This window comes from Leptosomus discolor, chromosome 7 (genome assembly GCF_034619465.1).
Source record: "Leptosomus discolor isolate bLepDis1 chromosome 7, bLepDis1.hap2, whole genome shotgun sequence".
Lineage (NCBI taxonomy): Eukaryota > Metazoa > Chordata > Aves > Leptosomiformes > Leptosomidae > Leptosomus > Leptosomus discolor.
Window position 1 is genome coordinate 39,647,217 of NC_141397.1, and position 25,843 is coordinate 39,673,059.

Consider the following 25,843-nt stretch of genomic DNA (forward strand, 5'->3'; position numbering starts at 1 on the left):
ACAGAGATGCAATTCCTGTCTGAAGAGCCAGGCTGTTGTGCTGCACTCTGCCCCATCCTCCTCTGCTGCTTCTCTTGGGATTGTCACACCCATCTCTTCAAGGACATGCCTTTTTTTTTTTTTTTTCCCCATTCACTTGGCTTCATTTCTCCTCTCTTCCTTTCCTTGTCACAATCCCAGGCTATCATTGTCACTTCCTGGAGCCACTCCCTAGAACAGGTCCCCAAAAGAACTCTTATATAGTCTAGTTTTAAAAGCCTATTACTGGCAGAAAATAAAGCATAAAGGGCAGTATCACATTAGCCCCTTCCAGTGTCTTCAACCAGTTACTGAATTTTGTCGTCTTCTACTCATTCCAACTTGTTCCCAGTCTCAATGGTTTCAAAACATGATCACTTATTTTTTCTCCACCTCCTACAGGTTATGCTGGGTTTTGGGCGCCTGCAGGCCCTCTACCGGAGCCGGCAGCTTGCTAAACAGTATGAAGCAACCCGAACTCATATCATCAGGCTTCAAGCCATGTGCCGTGGTTATCTAATGCGTCAAAAGATAGCAGAACAGAAGAAAGCTGTGTGTATTATACAGGCATATGCAAGGGGCATGTTTGCTCGCCAAATCTACCAGAGGATGAAGAGGGAGGTACGCTCACAGATACCTTGTGAACATGTTGTTTCTGTGAAGTTCTGATAGAGATTTAATGACCAACAAGTGTTGCCATAGTATAGCACTCAATGTGGATATTTATTTGGGGATATTTTATTTTGAGCTCTTGTCAAGTATGAAAGCAGAGTTTTAAGCAGAATGATCTTGTTTACATTTGCATTCTGTGTTCATTATCATAGATCAAAACTTCACTGACAGAGCTGAAATGTTTTTGACAGAAGGGAGGAGAAAAGATAAGATGTGCATGCATATCAGCCACTCCTGCAAGGGAAGATCAATTTCTACAGCAAGGCCTGATAATGTCACTTAGGGATCCATTCAATAGGGAATGCTAATGCAGTGTGTCTTGGTAGCTTTGCCAGAGAAAATCCTGTAGTTACTACCTGGGCAGTCCATAGTACATGGGAGGCCTTTCTGTGATTTGCTTTCTGTATCAATGCTGTACGAAGAAGATTAAGCCAGTTTGCAGATTTCTGCCTGTGGCCTGTTGCCTAAAATGCCAAATCTAGAACTATGTCCCTGTTGGGATAAAGTCCTGGTGTGGACAGCTTGTTAGCAGCAGAAGGGAGCCAGCTCAGCAGTTGTGGAAACAGTCACAGAATGGTCCTGTTATCCACAGAACAAGTGCAAGCTGGAAGCCAGAAATATCCGCTTGGAAGAAGAGAAACGTCTCATCCAAGTCCTTGGACCAGTAAAAGCAAGGGAAGAAGCTATGAGATTAGAAAAGGTAGGTATGTTGGCAGAGGAACACTGAGTGCTATGTTCCTCGGCTGACAAGATCTTACTCAGCTCACACCTGCAGACTTGCTCAAAGGTCTGAGCACTGCTATATTTTAATGAAAAGCAGACGTAGTTGTAAACCTATTTGTAACAATGCTTTAGAAATGGGACAAGGCACACATATGCGCATTTCTTTTTGCAGCATGAGCTGGCACTCTAGCCAAACATGCACAACGCTATTACAGCCTCTGACACAAAACATTTTAAAATTTTAAATAATGTGGCTTTTTCTGCTGTTAGGAATTCTGTGGTTTTCCTGTATTATCTCTTCTTTACAAAGTTCTTGAAAAATTGCACATAATTACCAATACACCAACAGTCTAGAAGGGCAGCTGTAAGAGCAAGGCATTGCTCTTTGTGACTGCTTAGCACAAGCAACATTTGACTTCACATTCCAACACTATACCAGCAGAGCTGGACCTCACTGTCATAACACTTTTGTAGTAGTGTTTCATCCCCACACCCATTCATTCTAGCAGAATGATGTTCCAGTCATGACTAACCAACTTCTGGGTTTAAAGGAACACCTGGCTACTCTGGAGAGAGAGGAGGCAGAAACAAGACAAAGAAGGAATGCTCTTGCGAATAAACCAACAAACCATGATATTATCAGTGACCAAGACATGGTGGACAAAATCTTTGGGTTTTTACCTTCTATGATTGGAGGCCAAGAAGGACAGGCTCCTCTGGGTTTTGAGGTACAGAGCTGCCTACTGGTTTGGGTCATGTTGATACCTTGTGTAAGTCCATTGACTGTTGGAATTCCATCAGTGGTCAATTCTGTTTAATGAACTTCTGTACAGTGAAAGAATCACCCCAATTAGTCATCCAGACAATCAATTCAGGATCTGCTTTCAGAGGTCAGTTCCCAAGTTTTTGGTCACATGCAGTTTAGGGACTATGTGTTTTCAAAAGCTACTGCACGTTTGTTTCTTTGGCCCAGCAGATCCTCACCAAATAGTGCCGTTCTCTGCATTTTGGCAGCAACTACACGTTCTGCTGACTGCTCAGTGATTTTTCTGGCTGAAACATGCGGGAAGTCCATGACCCAAATTATCACATGTTCTTAAAAGCAAAATTTGAGATATACTGGTCCTGACAGCTGTGGAGGATGGAATTGGGTAGGGAGAGGCAGGCAGAGTAGAATGGTCTGGGGTAGTGCAGGATGTGAGCAATGAGGTAACACTGGGATTTTCCATCAGCAATGTTCTTTCTGAAGACCAAGACAGGAAGGTCATATGGAATGGATGCATGTCAGAAGGACAAGCTCTGAGTCCAAATGATCTGTTGGTAGTAGCTGAAAATGGCTTTGGGGTTGGCTGGAAAGCCATATGCTGGAGGAATTATGGCCAAGGCAAAAAAAAAAAAAAAAAGGGAAAATAAGAATATCAGAGTACAGGGAAAGAAAATATGCCTCTTTGTCATCTTCTGCACAGGACTTGGAAACAAAGCCTAACAAGCTGGACGAGGTGGACCTGGACATGGTTCCCATGAGTGTGGAGCTAGAAGAGGAGGCAGATGGCTTGGAAGAGTACACCTTCCCAAAGTTTGCAGCTACCTATTTCCAGGGGTCTTCTACACATACATATATCCGGAGACAGCTGCGGCAGCCACTACTGTACCATGATGACAAGGACAATATCCTGGTATCTTGCTCCTTCTTATTGTTGAACCTGCTTTCTCCACAGCCCTGGCTCCTATAGCTTCCCTCATCCTTGGGTCCCCCTGCCTCTGACACAGCCCTGGGAATCAGAGACTTTAGAGCCAAGCAGATAGTCCTAAGCACTTGTCAGCATTTTTTGCACTTAGCAGGCAGGCACTTCACATAGATACCTGCCCGACAAAAGATCTCTGGTCACCTTTAGTCTGCCTAAAGAAGGAACTCTGAGGTTTGTTTTGACTTCTCCAGATACCCTTTGGGGGCAAAAATGGACTGGAGAGAAGAAGAAGCAGAGCTCACCTGTCTCTCTGCTCTTGTTAGGGTTGCTGGTCTGTGAGTTAGGACAGAAAAGGAGGGCCTGGGCCTCCAATTTTCCTGTTGAACCATAGGGGGATTGAGGAGAGGCATTTTTCTTGATACTAAGCAGCCTTGCCTCTGCCTTTAGCATGAGAGTGTTGTGAATGTTGCTCTTATGTTGTTTGGCATGGAAGTAAACTCCTGGTGTAAATGGCGGGAGGAGATGGGAATTTTAAAACTTGGACTGGGTAAAGGAAGAAAATGCTGTTATCTAAACAGGCAGAAATGGCATAAGGCCATTGGTTCTCTTGGCAGTGTCTGATTGTGCTTCCTGCCACTACAGGCTTCTCTAGTTGTGTGGGTTATCATCCTGAGGTTCATGGGGGACCTGCCAGAGCCAGCAATGTTTGCCAAGAATGTCACCACCAAGAGCAGCTCCGTGATGACACAGATATATGACACACTTGGAAGGAAAAACCAGGTCCAGTTCAGGAACGACAGCCCAAATATGGTGAGAGGAGCAGGCTGTGTTTGTATTTTCATTTGCTTTCCTTGGTTTCTGTGCTGTTTTACCAAGAATGAGAAAAGCAAAGGAACCATTTCGTGCTACTGTACTTGAAATGCCAGAAGTGCAAAAGGGACCCTGTCAGTCCTGGAAGGAAACTGCAGCTCCTTCTGGCAAGAGGGGACGAAACAAAAACATCTCCATTTGAGCATCTTTCTGTCCCTAATGAATCATTCTTGCTGTGCACTAAACTAATTTCCCACAATGGGTAATGTGTGTTGTAGAGAGAAAGCAGAAAGGATAACAAGATTTCAAAGGAGATCTCTTCGCTGAAGCTGAAACGGTCATCCAAGTTGACAGGGAAGGTAAGAGGTGGAAATAAATTGCTTCCCCTAAGTCTTCTTGCCTGGAACCCTGCCTTCACCTTCTGACAGATGTTACCTGACAGCAACCTCCCAGCTGGGAACTTGTTCCCCTGCCAAGCCAGCACAGCCCTGTGTATGGTATACCTGGTGCACTGTTCTTCTTTTGAAACTATCCCCATATGCACTGCTGTCATTTGTTCTCTGGCAGATTAACTCCATCCCTTCCTGCTGGAGAGTGACCTCTGAACACAGGGAACAATTTAGTACTGAGAATTGTTTGCCCAAAGCCCTGAACAGACTGAGAACCACCATATGCTTAGGGTTGTACAGGACAGTACAAGAAAGTTCTCCTAGCCAGTAACAGTGCTGTAACAGGACATTTTGTGAGTTGGCTTGGGAGGGAATGGGGGAAATACGGCCTGTTCCTAACTGCTCCTGCACTGAGCAGAAAGAGTTTTAGCCAGAAAGTTAGAGAAAGAACGTCTCTCATTTCTGTGAGAGCTGCCTGGTAAGAGGGGAGATTTCTAGAGCACTTTGGAGTTCTACTTGGTTTCTTTCAGGTGACAGACCAGTTGAGGAGTGGAGAAGAGGCTTTCCAAGAGGACAGCTTAATCTCTGAGAGACCTATGTCCAACCTAGAAAAAGTGCACTTCATTATTGGCAATGCAATTCTGCGTCCTGCCATCAGGTAGGAAATTTTTACCTCCTTTCCTGGACCAGGCACCCAGTGCATCAAGGAAATCCAGCATCTCCTTTCCACAGTTCTGGGGCATTTTCCAAATGCTGGAAATGTCTCACATTTATCTCTGGGGATTCTTGACTGAAAACCCAAGCTAGTAGAAGTTCACACAGAACTGAGACTGTAGGCCATACACCACTTCTGAGGATGGTTCACCTTTATCAGAGGGGACGGAGAATGACTCCCTTACTGCCTTTTCTGGTATCTTCATGTTGTAGTTTAGGTCAGCTGCCTCCATGTATGGCTTTCTGAATACCCCACAGATGTGCAATGGGACAGAGCTCAGGGCTGTAACCCAATAACACCTGAAGGAGGAACACACCCCTAGTATGAAGGAGAAGAAACACTCAGAAGAGTAAGAAATACGGAGTTAATGTACACTAGGTGTATGGGAGTTGTTCATAACCTCAGTTTCTCAATAGCCTGTTGTTGAGCCTTCAAGCAATGTCCTCAAATCAAAGAGGGTTGAAGGTCTGTCTTGCTGAGTATATCAGCCACTAGAAGAAGAAATCCTGCTCACAGGTGGTGTGAGGCTGGACCTTAGGCCAAGCATGGTGTGAGGATGAGACAGAAGCTGGTTGTTTCTGTCCTGACCTCATGAATTCTTTCATCCATTTTAGCTTACACAGCACTTTTCTGTAACAAAGCCCATAGGCACAGGCCCTGCCTCATGGGCTGCATTCCTCTCTACATAGTTGCTTTTTTTCAGTCAAGATGCTCCCTGAAACAGATCCTCAGCTGACAAAATTTGCCTTCAATCAATGTATCATAACAGGCTAAGTATCTGCTCCCTCAGGCTGTGTTTCACCATGTGTCCTATCTATCTGGGAACAAAAGCCTTATCCACCTTGTGTCCTCCAACATCAGACTTGCCAAATGTGTGTTCCAAGAGTCCAGAAAATTTAAGATGATTTTTAAATAGCAGTTTTGTTTGTATAGAGATTTTTGCATCCATTTCCTGTATGTTCTTGCTGCAGGCCCATTGCATTTTAAGAAGGTCATTCTGAAGCACCCTTTCCTCCATTTCTGTCCAGGTACTCGCTCCAAGTTTACTAAAAATATAAAATTAAGCAGGGTGTGCCCCTGTCGTTACCCCAAAATTCACATACGAGCAGACAGACAAGAGCCATGAGATGCAAGCCACATACTGCAGAGAGCTTAGAGCAAGTTTCACACATGGAGGGACAGCAATACCATTTCACAGCAGGATGACCCAGCATGGAAATTGCATGGGAATTGTACTTGAACTGCTCAGGTAACAAGGGGTGGCAAAGGGCACTAAGTATACCTTCAGCCTTTTCCTGCCAAAGCCAATGACACACTTATTTCCTGTGGTACATTACAGGTGATCTCCTAGCTAACGTGGTTAAACGTAGCTCAGACCTACTTCATCATGCTGCAATCATGCCAAGCTTGCAGTGGAAACATAGCCAAAGACAGTTCAGAGAGTGAATCATTATCTGTTGCTTTCACATATTTTATTACAGAGATGAGATTTACTGTCAGATTTGCAAACAGCTCACTGAAAACAGCAACAGGAGCAGCTATGCTCGAGGCTGGATCCTTCTGTCACTTTGCCTTGGTTGCTTTCCTCCTTCAGACACATTTGTGAAGGTATGCTACTAAGCTTTGCTATAGCAATTTAAATGCCTCATCTCATATGCTTATCTGGGAATTTAAATTAATGATTGCCATACTCACATTTAATTTTTTTTCATTACATGTCATACAAGTTGGAATCACAGCCCTCCTTTTACATCTGTAATCTGCAAAGAGTCTGGCAAATTTTAACCTCCCCAGTTCTGCCTTTCCAACATTTAAAAGATCTCACCAGTTACTACCCTAGTGACTAAATATACTCAGGAGGCCAGTATAAAATCATACCCCATATTTTACCAGTTCTTACCCTACATCTCCAAGCCCTACAAAATCCAATAGAGAATTGGGCCTTTTCATCATTCATTAATTTCCAAATTTAAATGGATGATAAATCAACTTCACCACAGGGAAAAAACACCAATAACCTGTGGCTCCAACTTGACATCAGCCTTACTCCTAGATCTTAGAGGCAAACAGAATCCATAGATATGCCTGAATCTTCAGAATTTCTTTATTGACACCCTAGGTCAAATGATTAATCTAATAATAAATGCTGCTAAATGGATATTACTTGGAACAAACCAGACACAAGCCATAGACATATTTCAACACCAGTCTTCATCCAAAGACTGTGAACCATGCAGAATTCATTAAAGACATACCCTATCTCTAGGAATATTCTTAATCATTAAAATAACCAGGTGACTGACCCATGCTTGCACTAAACACAAGTATCTCAATACAAGTCCATGCTTACACCATGGCATCCAAGAGCCATACGAACGCCAAAAACTCAGTTTATCCAATCCTTCTCTTCCAATGTCCAATCTTAATCATGGACTTCAACTACTGATATGGCCAGAGAACTTAGTAAAACTAAAAGTAACCATCATCATCAGTCCTAACCTGCAACTGGCCCTCTTCCCAGCACTTTTGTTCATACAGAATGTGACAAGACTTCAGGCTCTTCAACTGGAAACACTAACCCTTGCTCTAACCTAATCATAAGAATAAAGTCTCTGCTGTCTAATATTTATTGTGGAGTTAAACATGGTGAATAGAGTGACACAAGTCCTCCTTTTTAGACTAGAAGCTCTTCAGAATGAGGGAAAACTTGGTGTCCCAAACCTCTTTTTTTCAAAACACTAATTCCAACCCTCGCATTTAATACTTTCTGGTGAACTGTAACTGATCACTCTAATCTAGTATATCAGCTGCAGAAGGCTTCTAATGTTTTATGAGGATCAATGTTTCCTAACTCTTTCTTATGCTCTGTGTATATAGTACCTGTTGAATTTCATCCACCATGGGCCCACAGGCTATGCACCATATTGTGCTGAACGTCTAAGACGTACCTATGTCAATGGAGCACGGACTGAACCTCCAAGCTGGCTGGAACTTCAGGTAGCAACTCCATTTTTGCTTAATTATATTGATCTGTGTCATTTTATACTGGATTGCATTTACTAAACTGTGCTAACAGATCTTCCTAAGTCAAATAATGGAAATCAATTGTGCAAGAGGATTGAAGACCAGCTGCCTTGGTCTGGGCATCTTGTTAGATACAGCTCTTCTGGTTATCCAGTTAACCTAAATCCAGTGGAGGATGCAAGTTAAAAGCTGCAACGCATGATTTACAGGGAGGTGCCTCCATCCACTCAGGAAAACCACCTCCTGGGGGAAGCTCTTACCATCATTTGTGGAAAGAACTGAGCAGGGCTTATGCTTGTAAAATGGAGAGAGGAAGTGTGTATGATAGGGCTGTATCACCCTCCCCCTTCCTTTAAATGTTACCCTAGTAATTAGAAGTCATACACACACATGTGCTCGTGCACACATCCCACGAGTGAAGACCTCAGGTTCAAGTCCTTCCTAAATCTGAGTGACCCTATTGCCTAAGACACATCTCCCTGGGCAAAGTACTTGCTGCAGGCCATCTCTCCACTGATGCATCTAAGGCTGTAGCCAAAAGTCATCAGGCCAAATAAGGCTCACAAAAAGTCTATCAGTCCACACTGTTATGTGATAATCAGCTCCCCTGAGCTGTGAGGAGGAGAGAACTTGAGTCCAGTGCTGCTCCTGGGATGTAATTTATATTTAAGACTCACCATGCACTGAAGAAACTGTGTGGGCTCTGGAGATTCACTTAAAGATTGTTGACTAGGGTGTACAGCATGTGGAGCTCTTAAATCAAAATGCTTTCTTCATTTTTCACAGAAAAGTAAGGTTTGCCCATAATTTGTTTCTTTCATTTAACTCTTACAGGCAACAAAGCAGAAGAAACCCATTATGTTTAATGTCACCCTGATGAACGGCCAAAGCATCACTGTCCCTGCAGACTCTGCTTCCATTGCCAAAGAGATCTGTCAATTCATAGCAGATAAAACCAAACTGAAGGATGTGTTTGGTTTTTCACTCTACATTGCTGTGTTTGATAAGGTAAAGTGTAGAAAAACAGAATGAAAGCTCCCTTCTCTTTCTGGGGAATTGCTGGTGTCCACCCAGCCTCACTGAGGACTCCCTCTGACTTCTGGAAGCACTCCCATGCAAGTCCTGTGCTTAAACCAGATAATTTCTGAGTCCCAGCTGAATCTCAGACCTGATATTCTGCCTTTCTGTTGGCTAGCCACTTAGCAGTTCCTGCTGCAGGCCTGTAAGGTTTCCTTTGCCAGGTCACACAATTGACTAGTGTCCCTGCTCCCATGCCTGGGCAGCACAGCACTGTGGCCTCCTGCCATGTTCTGAGATCCCACCTGCTCATCATGCATGCAGCACTGCAGAACAGCTCTCACACACTAGGGATCTCTGCTGAAAGACCTATTTCCCACCTGCATTGCTGCACATTACTTTCTTGTTCTGTGTTACAGTGCTGCTGATGCAGCCCCTATTGTGTGGCATTGAAAGCCAAAGTCCTTGCCAGGGCTGCTGCTGTCAGCTCATACGCTGGCATTTCAGCCTCTCCTTCCCTCTGCCTTTTTCTACAATAATGCAAACATACACAGCAACACAATAACAGACATACAGAGTAAGATGACATCTTGGTGCTCAGACTTAGGCATCAATAGCAAAGAAATTAATTCAGCGATGACATTTTTGTTTAGATTACATCAACACTTGGACATGTGCTTAAGGGGATATATAAGCAAAGTACAAGGAGACAAATAGAAGATTGCAAACCAGAGCTGCTTTGTCTTAACTTCCAACTTCTTTTTCCCAATACCATCCCTGTGCATAAAAACACACACATTTACCAAAGCACAACTTGCACATCTGCTTACCTTTTCAGCATTTTTCTTGCTGTCAGGAGACCAGGAGCTTTGGGTTTGTTGTCCTTGACTCAGATCCAAAGCAGGCATGCCAGTAAATGCAGCGTCCCTTTGTTGTAGGTCTGGTCACTGGGTGGGGGACGAGATCATGTCCTGGATGCCATCTCTCAGTGTGAACAGATAGTGAAGGAGCAGGGCACACATGAACGCAATGCACCCTGGCGGCTCTACTTCCGGAAGGAAATCTTTACCCCCTGGCACAACTCCCAGGAGGATCCTATCAGCACTGATCTCATTTACCACCAAGTCATTCGTGGCATCCGGTTTGGAGAGTACCGTTGTGAGAAGGTGGGTCTCCTTATTCCATCCTCCTAAAGAGACAAAACTATATGGACATTTCCCACATTAAAAGGCAAGAAGATGAACAACGTTTCTAGTGGCTGTGAACAACTCTTGTCTTCTTAATGAACAATTCCTGTCTAGGTAGTTGTGCCAGCTGTCTCACTGGCAGCTGTAATTAATACTGTTTTCCCCTGCACCTTCCAGTTCATGTGGCAGCTGGAGGCATGTCCAAAGGGGCAATTTGTGTCCTTTTAAAATATCTTTGCTAATAATCTCTTTGATGCTATGACTGTGTGAAGTTCATCTCTCCTTATGCTGGATGACTCTCAAGAGTTATCCAGACCAAAATGGAGAAAACTCCATTCCTAAACCGGCTTCAAGGTTGAACAAGGCTGTCTGGACTTTGTGACATCTTTCTAGGCCTCTTTTAATGGATTAATTGTTTCAGGAGGAGGATTTGGTGGAGATAGGTGCAAAATATTGTTACATCCAGTTTGGAGATTCCATCCACAATGAACTTGTGCAGAAGGTGCTCCATGACTGTATCCCAGTGAAACAGCTGAAGTCCAAGCCCCTGGAAAAGTGGGTGAGCCTTATAACCTATGCACATGCTAAGGTAAGAGGTTTGTCTGGTACTGCTGGGTAACCACTCTTGAGCATCGGCTTCTTTCACCATTTCCATTTATGAATAGGCTGTTGGGGGGAGAAGGAAAAACATCTCAGTTTGTATATCCCAAATAGTTAATTAGGGCAGTGGAGAACCTTTCCGCTCACTCTTCCATACAGGCCTCAACAGGTAGGGCAGAATGAAAAAAGTATATTTAAATCTCTGAATAGTGCATCTTTGTCTCTCATCTGACAACTAAGTCAGGATGGGCATGGGAAGGAATATTGGTTTTGATCTGGAAATTGGTTACCTGAATTATTTCTATGGCACCCAAAATGCATTAAGCTGAACAGATCAGTCAGGGGGCATTTGAGGGAAATTCGGAATCCAAATGCCTGTGGGCAGCCTCAGCTGCATGCGGCTTGGGCCCCTGGAGGCTGTTCCTGATTTGACTTTCTCCAGGTATCCTTGACACCTGTGACAGCAGAGGGGTGTTGGGAACCTCCGGAGTCAGGCCTGCTCTTTATTGTTTGCAGATCTTGAAAACCAGGTTTTACTGAGGAAACCTTGGGTACCTTTTTATACTGCAGGCCCCATATACACAGGACCATCTCTCCCGTCAGACTGTGAAGGAACAACTTGTGGATTTTGCTCGCTTTCAGTGGCCTTTGCTTTTCTCACGATTCTTTGAAGTCACTAAATTTTCAGGTAATACCTGGAGCCTGGGAGTAGAGGACAGATATAAGATCAATACAGGAAGACTTATATAGGATTGATAAGGAGTTTTTCCTGCATTTTTAGGTCCTAGCTTGCCCAAGAACCACTTTATCGTTGCTGTAAATTGGAAAGGTATCTGCTTCTTGGACGAGTTAGAAAAGCGGCTCCTTGAGCTGACGTTCCCAGAGATAACTGGCATCCACACCAACAGGTGAGTGCCCCAGAAACACAAGATCTGAAGAAGGCATTCCATTGCATACTCAGAAAGGGTCTTGCATGTAGAAGGGAGGTATACTTTCTCTGCTGTCCCACTAGGTGATTTAATGTGAGTCTGGAAAGGTGGTTTAGCCTAGGTCTCAGAAACAGAAAGGGACAAGCTCTGAGCAGCCTGTAAAGGAAATACTAAAATGGCTGAATCTTCTCAGCTGGTGGAAGGAAGGAAGATCTTGCTCAGTTAAAAAGGTGTAAGGAAGCAAAGATACACATCAAGACAAGAATGGCCCAAGTAACTAACATAGTTAAGCCATCATCTTTTATGCATGCTGGGAGTTCATATACTCCCCAGGTGTGATGGATCTGAACAGGATAACTAAGTGAAAGAAGGTAACTATATTCAGGGCATACATCCTTGCATCAGATGACTCAGAGAACTGTATCTTACATACACAAAAAATACCTCTGTGAGGACTGTCACAAATTTAATTAGTTGCCCAGTTACTCCAAAAGAAGGGTGTTCTTTTGTCTATAACGAAGCACTTTTGTACAAAACGTGGTGGAATCCAGAGTGAACCTGAATCACTTCACTCCTTCACACCTACCAACTCATAAGAAGGCAAATTAAGAACTACCAATACTCACTGTAAGGGAGTTATCTGCAAGGAGGTGTAGGTGCCTTGGCTGTGATTGCAGATGGGTCTGTGCATTTTTCAGATGCTCTGGTAACAAATTGTTCAATAATACATAGGGCAGTAAAGTCATTTGGACAGAGTTGCACTCTCATCACACTTCGTGCCGAGGAGTTTGTCCTGACATCTGTAAACAGTATTGTCATTGCTGAACTGGTGGTCATGTTCCTGGAAGGACTGAAGAAGAGATCACGATTTGCTGTGGCAATGCATGAGAAAAAATCCCAAGGTAAGTCTTATAACGTTTCTACAGGGTAGGGAGGAAATAGTGAGAGAACCCACAGGACTTGTTTCAAAGAGCTCAAAAAGAAGAAGTTGTTCAGCAAGAGTCCCTTTGCTCCAGGAGGGATGCATAGTGATCAGCACAGCACTGCAGAGCATAGGGCAATGTGATTCAATACCTTTGCACACAAATTACCTTTCCTTCCTCCTTCTACTTCTTTGCCTGTTTTATTTAGATAGTACAGTATCCAACAACACAGCCTGGTTATAGTGGGAAGTTGGATCTGGGCTCCCTGGAAATACTTTCCAGAAAAATTTCACAGAGGTGGTAAACTGGAGTTTTCTGTGGAATGTAGTTGGCTGGAACAGACAAGAGGGGATTAAAATGTAAACATTCTCCTCACTTACTTAGAACCACTGAGTTTCTTTCCATGTTTGCTGCCAGTTCTAGAAACAAAGTCAGCATCCATTTGAACTAAATGTTTTGCCATTGCCCTCAGTGGATCAAAATCAGGCTGTCAGAGGAAATTTAAGTGATTTCTCTGAAGTGTTACTGGATAATTAGCCGTATTCACACAAATCACTTTCTATTGCTAATTGAATTCAGGCCTTCAAAATACAATTCCCTTGTCTTTCATGTAGCAAGTCCTTTGCATTTTCTTGGACTGTCAAGCCTGAACAGTGCTCCCTTATTCTGTTTTCCAGAAGACCCTGCCATCCTGTCCTTCAAGAAGGGAGACTTGCTAATCTTCACCGAGGACAAAAGGCTGGATGCAAACTCTGTCTGGATCTGTGCCCAGAATGAAAGGACAGGCAAAACAGGGAATGTATTTTTGGAAGAGATCTACATCATTCCTTCTCTCACAAAACCGTCTAGTCAAGTGCTGGTAAGAAAAGCTGAGCACTCTCTTTGAAGAGACTGGAAGATAAATTATAATAACAGTGTTAAATCTGATTAAATTTATAACTGGAAGTTAATTGTTCCTTCAAAGTCAGACCAGTTCTATACCTCTTATTGAAGCAAAGCATTTCATTCTGTCCTATCTGAAAACAAAGTTAACCTAGCCCAAACGGAAAAGACTGTAGTTGCACAATAGCAATGACTTTTTTTAAAAAAAAAAGTCTGTTCACCATTAGGGATTTCAGTGCCTGGAAATGGGTGTGCAGTTGAATTTTCCTGCATTCACACTAGGCTTGATTGTGATCATACATTACATCTCAAGGGAAGCTCTAAGTGCAGCAGGTTACTTTAAAAGCATATGTTCTTTGAGGGATTCAAGGTTTCCCCTTGATCACTCCGTTTGCTAACAATTTTGTCTTCAGTTTTGGAAATTCAGTATATTGGATACTGTGCTAACAAGTAAGAAGCTGAAAAAGTGGGGGGAAAACACAGTAGTGATAAGCAGATGCATTTTTAACAAGCGTTGTGCTTTGGACAATCACATACATTTTGATGGCCACTACTGTTGGGTCTATGAAAATTACTTCCTTGAGCTGGCTATTCCCAAGTCTTTCTTGACTTTCTGAAGATGCTGCTTAGGGGACAGAAGGTCTCCTGTAGCACAAAGTACTCAAGTTTCACGTACACTATCTGTGTATATATGCTGAGTAACACCTGACAATCTGTGCAAGAGACCTGTGTCCATGTGACATCTCTACGTGGCTACGTCATTCCAGAGCTTGCTGATGATGTCTCCAGACCAGAGAAGGACAGCTTCACAGAACTCTTACATGGAAGAACCTGATGAAGAGGATCTCAGAATGAAGCCTTATATGCTGGAAGAGTTCTCCTATGAACACTTCAGGTGAAGCTCTCTGTGTAGTGTGCACCCTAGGAAAGTTCTTGTTGATCTTCAGTGATCCTTAAAGCCTAGGATGTAATGGCATCTCCCATTTCTGACAGAGTTTCTTCTCTTTGTTTCCTGTAATTAAGTGTGACTTTGGACTTGCAGAGATTCTGGCACATGGCCTCCTTGTATGTTTTGTCTGCAGAAATGCAAAGGGAAGGGTAGAAGAACCCAGCTGGACTTAGGTCTTTCCAGCAGGCCCTATTCTTACTTTCCACCCCTTCTCCAGCGTTTACCAGCTAGCGAGGATACACAACATCTGAGGCCTTGGGGAGTAAGGGAAAAAATAGTCTTCTAAAGCCTCTCTTCTTTTTCCAAGCTTTCTCCCTTCTGGATCTACAAGAAGCTACATTTTCCTCTTATTTTTGACCTGCATAATCAAGGGAGACATGAGATCACTCTATTGAGAAAGAACATGCCTAGAGATAAGTCTTTGTGATAATGACCTCTTATGTTCATAGCAATACTGATCCAGTAATTTTATATTGCCTGCACTTGCCTTCATTCAGGACTCCTGAGAAGGAATCCATCAGCAAGACTGTTCTCCAGAAATCCCGTGGGCACAGTCAACTGTGGACACACTCTAAGGAGCCCTTGAAACAGCCCTTACTGAAGAGAGCGTGCACAGACCCTGATCTTCGGGATATGGCCTGTCAGGCCTTCATTGATATCCTTTCACTCTTCTCTTTGGGACTTGATAACGCTCAGGGGAAGGAAGAGCTAGCTACCTCCACTAAACTCACCTCCATTGAAATAATACTGCATCCACATTACAGGGGATACATTTACATCAAGGTGGGAGGTATCAACTCTGTTTCCCTTGTCTACAGACGAAAGGTACCTATTCCCTCCCAATGCTCCACAGCTCCTGGATGCCCACTTCACTGAGAATGTGGCTTTAGGAGTGAGATTTAGTGCATATGCCCAGAGCAAGCAGTTAATACAGTACAAATGATAGCCAAGCAGTGACTGCTGCACAGTGAAAGGGGGTAGGGGACAGGCAGGGAATATATTCCAGACCTTCCTCCCAGTATTTGCCACTTAGACATCAACAGAGTCATTAACATGTTAGGATCCAGGTGAGACTTCCCATTTACCATCCAAAATTGTCCTGCTTTTGTCCTTAACAGCACATTCACCCATCATGAAATTCATGGGAGACTATCCCTCAAAACAGGCACACTCCTCTGTGGAAGTCACTGACCAGATATTTGTAGCAGCTATCCAGGAGGAGGTCCTGCGGGATGAGATCTACTGTCAGATTATGAAGCAACTGACTGAGAACAGAAACAGGTACTCACCTGGATGCAAACACCCTGCTTCTGCAGAGCCAGGGCTCAAGTGCAGGTGGTGATCAGGAACTCCTGCTACACTTGTGATGGGGCAGAGGCAGAGGGGAAGGATGGCCAAATGTTGGAGTGACACCTTCCCTTCCCCTTTTTAACCAGGTAGTGCTGTGGGGCTCACCTTTGCAGAGCACTCAGGGCCACTGAATGGCAGTGAGAGGCCACAGAGTAGGACCATTACTTGCCTCCCTTGAGCTGCTGCTTTGCTCCCATCAGCATCCAATGCTCATCTCTGCAGTACGGTGTGAGGCAGGCAAGGTGTTAATGAAGCCCTCTTACTCCCAAGGCATTCTGTGGAGAAAATATGGCACTGCACAGAGTTCTTGCATGCTTTCAGTGACTGTTCTGCCAGCCCTTCATTTACTTTAAATTTCCCAATGACAGTATTTCCCTCCTATAAGCACACAGTTCACACTAGATCTTTCACTACCAGTGAATTCTTTTGAATAGTTATATTAATTAGGTTAGTAAATCTTACAGACTATTTAACACATAGTCTGTAACCACGGTGCCAGTGCCATGCCTAATGGGTCATTCACTGATGTGGAAAAAAACAATGTTTGAAAGGTTGAAAGGTAGCTATTTCCATATTTTTTAATTAGAACAGCCAGAGCAACAAATCTTTCATCCTCCCCAGGCTACTGTGCTGTAGACAATGTCCCGCTCTCACATAGCCACAAGCACCAATATAGAGTATACATGGGATTAAAATAGTGTGTCTTCATCTGCAAAATCAGAAAAGTAAATGGGAGTAAAGCCAGGACCTCTTTATTCAGCAGTCTGGTGACCAGAGGCAGACCTGCTGACTTTCCCAACCAAAACACTCCACACCATTTAGCATTTCAGAGCAATCGCTGGCACACAGCTAAGTGTGTTCTGCTTCTGGCTTTGAAGGTAGAATGACTGACCACCTCCTGGCTGCAAAGCCTTTCCTACTGGTGAGGGTGAGGTGCCAGAAGAGCTTCAACTAGCAGATTTCACAGGTCCATAGGCTGGAAGAACTGGCTTTCTGCCTGAAAATTGTACAAACTTGATCTGGAGTGCTTAAGAACTGTAACCACCTCATTACACAATGCCATCTACGTGCTCAGTTTTCAGAGCAGGAGCATGCGTAAGGGAAAGTCAATTGCATGCAAAGTGTTTGTGCCCCGAGCAAAGCTGGCTAGCACAGAGGGCGGATGAATACAAACAGCTGATAAAGCACAATCCAAAAACATGTAAGCTTGAACAGCAAATTGACAGTTGCTTTCCAAGAGGATGGCACCAGAGTCACTGCTGCCAAACTTGAGCTTTTATTTATTCATGAGATTTGCAGCTGCCAGGATTTAGCATTGTCTTCGCACACGGACTGTGGTTGTTGCACAGAAAACAGCTGCCAGATCCTGTGTGAAGGGTCTCTTGATTTGCAGCTCTCTACTGAACAGCACAACATACCATGATGGGAGTGTGTTTCTCTTCCCTGTAGTGGTGCGTGGTCAAACATTGTATATGGATATAGTAGAACAGTTTGCTTTGTGTTCACAGGTACAGCGTGACCAAGGGCTGGCAGCTACTTTGGCTCTGCACTGGTCTGTTCCCACCTAGCAAGTCACTGCTGAAACATGCCCAGAAGTTCATGGAGACACGTCAGAAAGAAACACTGGCCCTGGAGTGCAGCCGGAGGATTCAGACAGTGATGAGGTAAATGATCACGCATATAGCCAGCTCAAGTGTTCAAAAATCATGAATCAAGTGCCGAAAAGCACATGGGCTAATATATTGAGACTCTTGCTTTCCTTTCTCTCTTGACATCCTTTTTTTTTTAAAGTGATCATTATTTTTAAATCTCTTACAGACTTTGAGCCACTAAGAGAGGCTGTGTCACAGTTTCGCTTTTTTCTTTCACAGAGTTAGCAACATTTAAAAAGTTCAACATCACGCATAATCACTTGACTCCCAGAGCTGGGTATTGCATGCAGCTTGAAATGAGATCCTGCATTGTCATTGATGAGGTCCTGAGCTCACTTTCCTTTGGTGAGGCAGCATGTCCTTATCCCCCTTACATGTGCTTGAGGATTTGTCTTGAGTCTTGAGTTTGTTGAATCTCAGTAGCAAAAAGCTGCACATGTGCAGCTAAAAATACTAGGTTTTACTCCTAGTGAGGAGGCACCACTGAAGTCACTGACCTCTGCAGAGTGCTAATGTGGCTCTCTTGGTTTTCTGATGGTGAAGCAAAGCAGATCCATGCTGGGAAGACAGGATCAACACAATCAATTCCTATTCTTTGAAGAAACCCAAATGAGCAAAGCTTACATGGCTGCTCACACGAAAGCACTTCTCAATCCGCTAGGCATTATCCCAGTCCTGGTGAGGGTTGAAGTAGCAAGGCCTCCAAACCACAGTGCTTCCCAAACTTCTGAATGACTTGTTGGTGTAATGAACGTGACACAACCAGAGAGAGTGGAAGGGCTACCAGGATTTCAGGAAGGATCAACTGAACTGTAGGGGGAAGGTTTCTCTAGATTCCTCCAGGCACTGGAATTACCCAGCTTGACACTCTGAGAACACAGTACTTTGGCATCAAGGTTAACCCTACCCTTATCCTTTTTGATGCTGCTGTGAGTTACCACCTGTCTGCCACAGACTTCTTCAGTAAAGAAGCTGCCTGATGATTTCTCCCTCCAGCTCCTCCATCCTCCCCCTTCTCTTACACTGCGCCCTGCATTTGGTCTGTGAGCCCTGTGGGTCAGGCTCAAGGGGAATGCTAACACAATGGCTGTCCCCCTTGCAGTGCACTGCTGGGGAAATGTCATGGCACATTGAACTGACCTTTGAAGTGCCTGCAAAATGCATGGCAAGGAATGCTGTTCATTGTCTTTTTCTATGGAGAAGACTGAAAATTTCCTGCCTCCCTCTATCAAATGGTATTCATACTCTAAGCACTGTTGAGTTGTAGAGCTTCTTTAGAATGGGGAAGCAGGGGGGCGAAAAGCAGAATGAGCTGTTTGGGAGGAGAATTCTATCTGCTAAACTACCCCAGATCTGGAGCCTGGGGGATAGGAAGAATAACAAAGACAAGTGTTGTTTCCTAAGAGCGGTTATTTTCCTAAGATTAAACCTGCACCAATAGAATAGAATAAATAGAATAGAATAGAATAGAACAGAATAGAATAGAATAGAATAGAACAGAATAGAATAGAATAGAATAGAACAGAATAGACTATTTCAGTTGGAAGGGACATACAGTGGTCGTTTAGTCCAACAACTTCTCACTATAAGTAATCTGCTGCCTTTGGAAAGGGGAGAGCAGGCAGCTCAAAGGACTGACCTACAATACATGGAGTGGAAGCCAACTCAGCCCTTGGGTACACCTTTTCCACCATAAACAGCTTTACAGCTTCATCCCCAGATTCCTGACCAGGGAACCAGCAAGCACCCTGATGGGTGTTAAGCAGATCTTGCCTTGACAATGAATTCCTAGCTGAGGCTGCAAGGAGAGATGGCCCTGTGCCTCCAGTCAAGCTGCTGCTCTTCCTTGGTCTCCTATGGCCTCCCATGGCCTCCCTCTGTTGTGAGCCCAGGAATAGATGACTGAATAGGGTCCACACTCCTTAGAGTGCCTGCACAGTACCAAAGCACATTCATTTCAACTTGATTACAGCCAGGTTTTCCTTCTCCAAATGGAACTGCTACTTTAATGGGAAAAAAAAAAAATTTTCAAATCCACTTAACTAAAGCTGGATGCCAGACTAAGCTATCTTCCTGAGAGATCGGTCCAGGGTGACATAGGAGTTTGGCCCATAAGCTACAGTGTACAAAATCTCTGAACAGCCTCCTGTGTGCCACTGAGGGCAGGAAAATACCAGCCCCAGAAGGTAATGTGCTAGATTTGTTCTCACTTAACTGTATCAAGGTTTTTGCATGACTCAGACTTCAGGGCCAGTTCCTTTGCTTTAAAAGGCAGCTCTGCTCCAAGGTATAATTTCAAAGAACTGGGATTGTACAGTTTAAGTGCCTCTTGAGTCAGTGATTACATACATACTTCTAGTGGCCCTCCAAACTCTTCTGGTCTTACCTCCTGAGCTGTAACTCATTTTGCATCTGAATCCGTATCTTTTTGCTGGTGCAAGAATTAAATAAAATGTATTTCTCCTTGTGGCCACTATCTTCACACTTCAGTAACAGTAAGGAAGAATATTGCTGAATACATAGAAGGTGTAATGGTACTGGCTAGGAAGGTGCCTTATTCATGCAAGCTCCTTGCAGAGTAGAACAGACTTTTAATACCCATGCTACTAAGACCCTCAGTTTCTTGCTCTTAATACACTGAATTTGCATTGGGGTGAAGGTCCATTGGAGCCTGCCCCATTACACAGTACTAGCATTTTGGATGGAGTCGGTTGTTCAGATGGAATACTGTTGTTCAGCTCCTGAAAGATTACACATCCAGCACTGATCTCTCTTATGATGGTGGTGGCATTTTCCAGGAGTGGCTCCAGGAAGTGGGCACCTCATCCTGTGGAGGTTGAGGCCATCTTACAGAACCACACTAAGATCTCACACAAGATTTGCTTCCCCAATGAAACAGAACAGGTGAGCACTTACTTGTTTTCCCAGTCTTCACCATTTACCCAGCCGTGATGTGTTCATGCAGGAGCACGTTTCAAGACAGTCAGTGTTCTCATTTCTTCCTCTCCTCTGTGTAACACAAGTCTTGTTATCTCATAGACATTTGATGTGGGAACAAACACCAAAATCCGGACTCTGTGTCAGAACATCGCTTCCAAATTGCAGCTGAGCTCCTGGGAAGGTTTCAGCCTCTTTGTGAAGATCGCAGATAAGGTAACTCTTCTTGACTATGGCAGGGTAGCCAGACTCCCTGCTCCTCTCTTACTTATTTACCAGACTACCTAAACAACTATATTTGAAGCCAAATATGAAGAAGCAACAGAGCAGGCCATTATTGCTTCTGTCTTACTGAGAGGATACAACCTAGACTTGAACTTTTAGCAGCTGACAATTATTTGAATCTCTTTAAGGGGCTGGATCGAGATGCAGAATTTCTATCAGTCTACCGGTACACAGGTGGTACTAAAAGCAGAGAAGACACAGGTTTTCTTGCAGCTGCTAGAATGGTAGCAAATTGCATGTCGCATACTGCTACAGTCAGCCCTTTTCCACTGAGGTTTTGCTAAGGAATGTGCTGCACATGTGCAGTACCTACTAGTATTAGGAAAAGCAGTGGCTGACCAGCACCAGTTGATTGCTCCCTAGTTCCTCAGAAGCTTGCCTTGCCTGAGCTGAGCTTGGGTTGACTGCCTTGCTGAGAGGTCCCTTCTCTCTGAAACTGTGATCAAGGCAAAAGCAGCACTGAGTCCAAGCACATGGAGTCTCTGATGTGCTGCATTCCTGAAAAGAGGAACCCAGTATATGCCAATATTTTACAAAGAGGAGATGGCTAAGAATAAGTTAGACATCTTCAGCTTAACTTCAATAAGCAGGTTGGAAAGAAGAAAGCAACAGAAGATGCAACAGAATTCCGCATATGAAATGTAAATCATTTGAGCCTTCCTACTGCTATTTCTCTACTTCTTTCCCCTTGCCTTTTCTTTCCTGCCATTTGTCCTCTCTCACTGTAAACAGGGAAAGAAAATTCAGCCTGATACTTGGATATTTTGTCACAGGCAGTATTTTATACAATCTGCTAATCGCTCCTTTCATCCCTTCATTGCTTGGCCTTTTCCAGGTGATCAGTCAGAACGAAGCAGACTACTTCTTTGACTCACTAAGGCAGGTGACAGACTGGAACAGGAGGAACAAACCGGGGAAAGATGGTAAGGAGAATGCCAGCCTGACAAGAAGCTGCATGAGATGCTGTGTTGAACTGGGGAAGCAGCAAATTTATCCAGTAGGATTTACTCCATTTTGGGAAGTGTGTGGCAGAGCCTTGTTATATCATTCTTGTTTGTACGTACACGGTTACCACCTGCACCAGCACTAAGGTCCAGTGACCTGATGCAGCCAAGCACTGGCTATCAGAAATACCAGAACATCTTTGTGGGGGAATCTCTCCAGAAATTTTAAATTGCTACAGAAGATTTTTTTTTTTACCTGTTGCATCCAAAACACACAGCTGGATGCACACAAGTTAGATAGGCTGATCGTCTTTACAGTTAAGGCTCACGCTTTGCCAGATCGGCTATCAGCCAACACATGTAAACAGGTTCTTTACACAGCGTCACTCCTATTCCTTGGGTTGTTAGAAAATTGTTGTCTAGATTACTATCTGGTGATACAAAAGCACAAGTTGTATTGCCAGAGGAACGCTTGCTAGAATAAAACAATACTAATGACAGCAATTCTTTGCACTTCAACATTTTGAAATCTTCATCAAACTCAAACTCCACTCAAATTTCATGTTAATTTATCCTGACCTGTGCTTATTTCAGGACACCTGAGGTTCAACTTCCTGAAGCACTATCTACATATCTAAGACTTTCTAACTTTCCTCTTCTCCCCACAGCTGTTGCAGCTGCTAGGAGCTTTGAAAATCACAGCACAAAGATATAGGTACAATAAATCACAATTCATTTCTGTAACCACAGCCATCAGGGAATGTACCTACATAACAGAATTCAGGTGTGCTGCATATAGTCAGGGAGGTGTCATGAGCACCAAGAAATAACAAACACTGGTATCGCAGGCATCCTTAACTTCATCTCCAAAGAGCCTGCACCTTAGATCACTGCATGATCAAAGTCCAGGAACTGACAACTAATCACTTTCTTGGTCATCTAGTAATACTGTTTGTCACTATTAAAACCAGAATTACCTTTCTGAAGAAACTCAGAAACCATTTAAAAACTGCAGAACTCTACAGTGATACAGAGAATACTAACAAGATGTTGTTTCTTTAGGGGCTACTATGTCTGTGGCTTATGAGGTGTACTTCATGAGAAAGCTGTGGCTTAATGTAACTCCTGGGAAAGACCTGAAAGCTGATTCCATTTTTCATTACCACCAGGTAACCAGCTCTCTAAAGCATAAATATAACAGCAGGCAACATAATCTAGTAAATACTCCTGAAAAAAGCCTGCTGGAGTTATTGCAGTCTCCCTCACCACGGCCTGCATTATAAAGCCTCCAGAAGATTGCTTCTGGAGGGCACAGTCAGCCTCAGAAGCAGATTTATTTCTCACAGTGTTCACACCTTAGCTATATTGGTTATGTTAGGAGCACAGCTCCCTTATAGAATTGTTCCCTGGAGGTGCTCATCTTGCTCCGTAATTGTATGGAGAATCATAGAATGGTTTGGGTTGGAAAGGACCTTTAAACATCATCCAGAGAACCTCCAGAAGGAATCAAAAGTTCTTGAGATGTCCTTGGACTGTTTGGCAAGACCTAACTCCTGACTCCACAGATTTAGAATGCGTAAGTCAGTGTTTGCTTCAGCCCATTCTGTCTGGATTCAGAGCTGGTCTCTTCCAGGAGTTGCCAAAGTACCTCAGAGGCTACCACAAATGTTCCAAGGATGAAGCTGTCCAGCTGGCAGGGCTGATTTATAAAGTGCGCTTCAACAATGACCACACACAGCTGGCAACCATTCCAAAAATCCTGAAGGAGCTGGTGCCAGACAATCTGCTCCGAGCAATCTCGCCAGATGAGTGGAAGAAGGTAAGAACACCAGCTTTCATCAATCATACTACTTCTACAGAGCTTTATGAGAGAAGAAAGACATTGAGCCACACTACACTTTTGATGTGACAGTCTTTGAAAGCACTATGGATGGATGCTATTGGATGTTGCTGTTTTACGTCTTACAATCCAGATTTTGCATCCTCTCTACCAAAGCTCTGAAAGACATCTACAGGCCTAGATGATTCATTTGAGATGTGCGTCTTTCTTGGAGATACAAATCTATTTTCAGTGCCCAGAAGAAGAGTTAGAAATAGGAAAGTCAATGATGGGACTGAGGATTTGAGGATCTTGTAAAGAAACAGAAAATTAAGACGTATCCTAAATATTTCATAATTTGGCCAGCAAATCAGTCACCTTGCACCGTGTGCATACTACTCACAGAAAAAGGCTCTTCTATCCACCAAAAGGCAAAAAAGTTTCAGAAGGTACTTATCACTTAGTCCACTGAGGAAGGCACAGGACACTATTTCAAATACAGAGGGAAAATTTGCATGTTTCAGCAGAAAACGTGATACATGCCTGTGGGTGTTGAACACTGGCTTTCTGAATTTTTTTTATCCCATATTGCCCCTCTGCCCTGATATTCATTCCCTTTGGCTCTTGGACTTCCTTCACCCAACTCCTGAGCAAGGAACACTGGGGAGGTTCTGGCTCCACCTTGCCTCATGGCATGGTAGGCTGTTTTCATTTTCACAGCCTTCTATTGCTGTGGGCAAAACACTGATCATGGTGATCATCTGATGCTGTCTTTAGTGGTAATGCTGGACATTGGAAACGTGGCTGTCTCCAACTGAATAGGCTTTGTATCCTTTTTTCTACACAGAGCATTACTGCAGCATATAGTAAACATGAAGGAAAAACTGTGGATGAGGCCAAGATTGCCTTCTTGAAAATGATACACCGGTGGCCAACGTTTGGATCAGCCTTCTTTGAAGTGAAGGTAGGTTTAAAGGCCTGTATGAATGGCTCTGGTAGTAGACCAGCATTGGGGCAAGTAGGCTGACCGACTGTAATTCCGTATCTGTCTAAGTGAGAATATGTTATAAAGCTGAATTCCCATCATCTACTGAGGGAAACTCAGTTCCTTGAAAGTGGAGAGATGGGTTCTTTATCCATTTTGAACTATGTCTTTTATTTACTGGCAATGTTGTTCCAGTTGTAATTACCTAGTGTTACCTAGTATTACAACTCTGTAAAGTTGTAGTAGGGGGGTTTTAGTTACATATTTACTTGTTCTGTCATCGTTCTCCACAAGATGCTGCCAAATCTTGTATCTCTGGGTTCCCTCAGAACAGAGCTGTACTAATCCTCTCATTCTGCAGTGGATACCTCCAGGAATCATTTCCCACTTGCCACCTTTAATTTCTCCTCACTAGATCTTAACTAGTTTGCAAACAACCATTAGGCCTATTATCAAATAGCCTAGGAAATAACAGACTTGATTCTGCTTGTATGTATCAGAAGCTCATGTCATCAACACATGGCCAAAAGAAGTCATCCTTATCAATAGTTACATAATAGTAAAGAAAAGAAGCATCACTGGACACTGTGAAATGTCACTATGCACCTGATACGGATCATTTCTTCATTTTCTGCTTATCTTGCTCTGTTACTCGTTTATAGCAAACCTCGGAGCCAAACTTCCCAGAAATTGTGCTGATTGCAATCAACAAGCAAGGAGTCTCGCTTATACATCAGAAAACAAAGGTAACAGCTGCTCTCAAGAGTCTAAGGAAGGATTTCATTGATCATGATAATTTAGGGACAGCAACAGGACCTTCTCCCTAAATGGTAGGAGATGATAGAGTCTCTCTATTAATCTTCTGTGTGAAACCAAAGAAAATGTTATTACCTCAGATCACTTCTTTGCAGTTTCTACACTGGAAAGGAAACAGTGTAGAGCATCTCTGAAAAAAGACGTGATAATCGTGATGGACCTCAGCAAAGTGATAAGATTAGGCAGATGGATGGACAGTGCACTAGGAAACCTGCTTCATAAAAATGCTTTGCAGGAAACCCAAGCTGTCTAAAAGATCGGGCTGAATGACAGTGTTTATCAGGGCTCTAAACCAAACAGTCTGGTCTTACCAAGTTCCCAGGCAGAAGCGTTTATGAATATCACTATTTGCTTTTAGTAAGAAAACAAATATCCAGCAAGTTTTAGATTATTGTAAATATACTAGCAGTGTGCTAAGGCAAAGATCAATATAACATTAATGAAAGAAAGTCTCATCAGAGTGATTAAGAATCACCTGCTTGGTGAAAATACAATATACCAGTAGTCTGGATGCAAGACCCACCTTGAT

The 25,843-nt window shown here is 43.5% G+C and overlaps 1 protein-coding gene across 2 annotated transcripts in view; it reads left to right on the plus strand.

Moving 5' to 3' along the window:
- Window positions 1-25,843, plus strand: part of MYO7B (myosin VIIB) — a 46,517-nt gene that overhangs the window by 19,595 nt on the left and 1,079 nt on the right. The window contains exons 21-47 of one of the 2 annotated variants that reach the window (XM_086468022.1): window positions 421-639; window positions 1,283-1,390; window positions 1,965-2,141; window positions 2,880-3,089; window positions 3,744-3,911; window positions 4,190-4,270; window positions 4,831-4,958; window positions 6,497-6,623; window positions 7,893-8,012; window positions 8,874-9,047; window positions 9,995-10,222; window positions 10,665-10,832; window positions 11,414-11,531; window positions 11,625-11,751; window positions 12,505-12,674; window positions 13,373-13,554; window positions 14,345-14,472; window positions 15,024-15,181; window positions 15,654-15,807; window positions 17,385-17,540; window positions 20,327-20,432; window positions 20,568-20,681; window positions 21,586-21,673; window positions 22,757-22,863; window positions 23,328-23,513; window positions 24,361-24,477; window positions 25,161-25,244. In XM_086468022.1, the coding sequence (XP_086324148.1) occupies window positions 421-639; window positions 1,283-1,390; window positions 1,965-2,141; window positions 2,880-3,089; window positions 3,744-3,911; window positions 4,190-4,270; window positions 4,831-4,958; window positions 6,497-6,623; window positions 7,893-8,012; window positions 8,874-9,047; window positions 9,995-10,222; window positions 10,665-10,832; window positions 11,414-11,531; window positions 11,625-11,751; window positions 12,505-12,674; window positions 13,373-13,554; window positions 14,345-14,472; window positions 15,024-15,181; window positions 15,654-15,807; window positions 17,385-17,540; window positions 20,327-20,432; window positions 20,568-20,681; window positions 21,586-21,673; window positions 22,757-22,863; window positions 23,328-23,513; window positions 24,361-24,477; window positions 25,161-25,244 (3,903 nt within the window). Of the gene's footprint in view, window positions 1-420; window positions 640-1,282; window positions 1,391-1,964; window positions 2,142-2,879; window positions 3,090-3,743; window positions 3,921-4,189; window positions 4,271-4,830; window positions 4,959-6,496; window positions 6,624-7,892; window positions 8,013-8,873; window positions 9,048-9,994; window positions 10,223-10,664; window positions 10,833-11,413; window positions 11,532-11,624; window positions 11,752-12,504; window positions 12,675-13,372; window positions 13,555-14,344; window positions 14,473-15,023; window positions 15,182-15,653; window positions 15,808-17,384; window positions 17,541-20,326; window positions 20,433-20,567; window positions 20,682-21,585; window positions 21,674-22,756; window positions 22,864-23,327; window positions 23,514-24,360; window positions 24,478-25,160; window positions 25,245-25,843 lie in introns of both variants that reach the window. The other variant, XM_086468023.1, reaches the window with a different exon arrangement.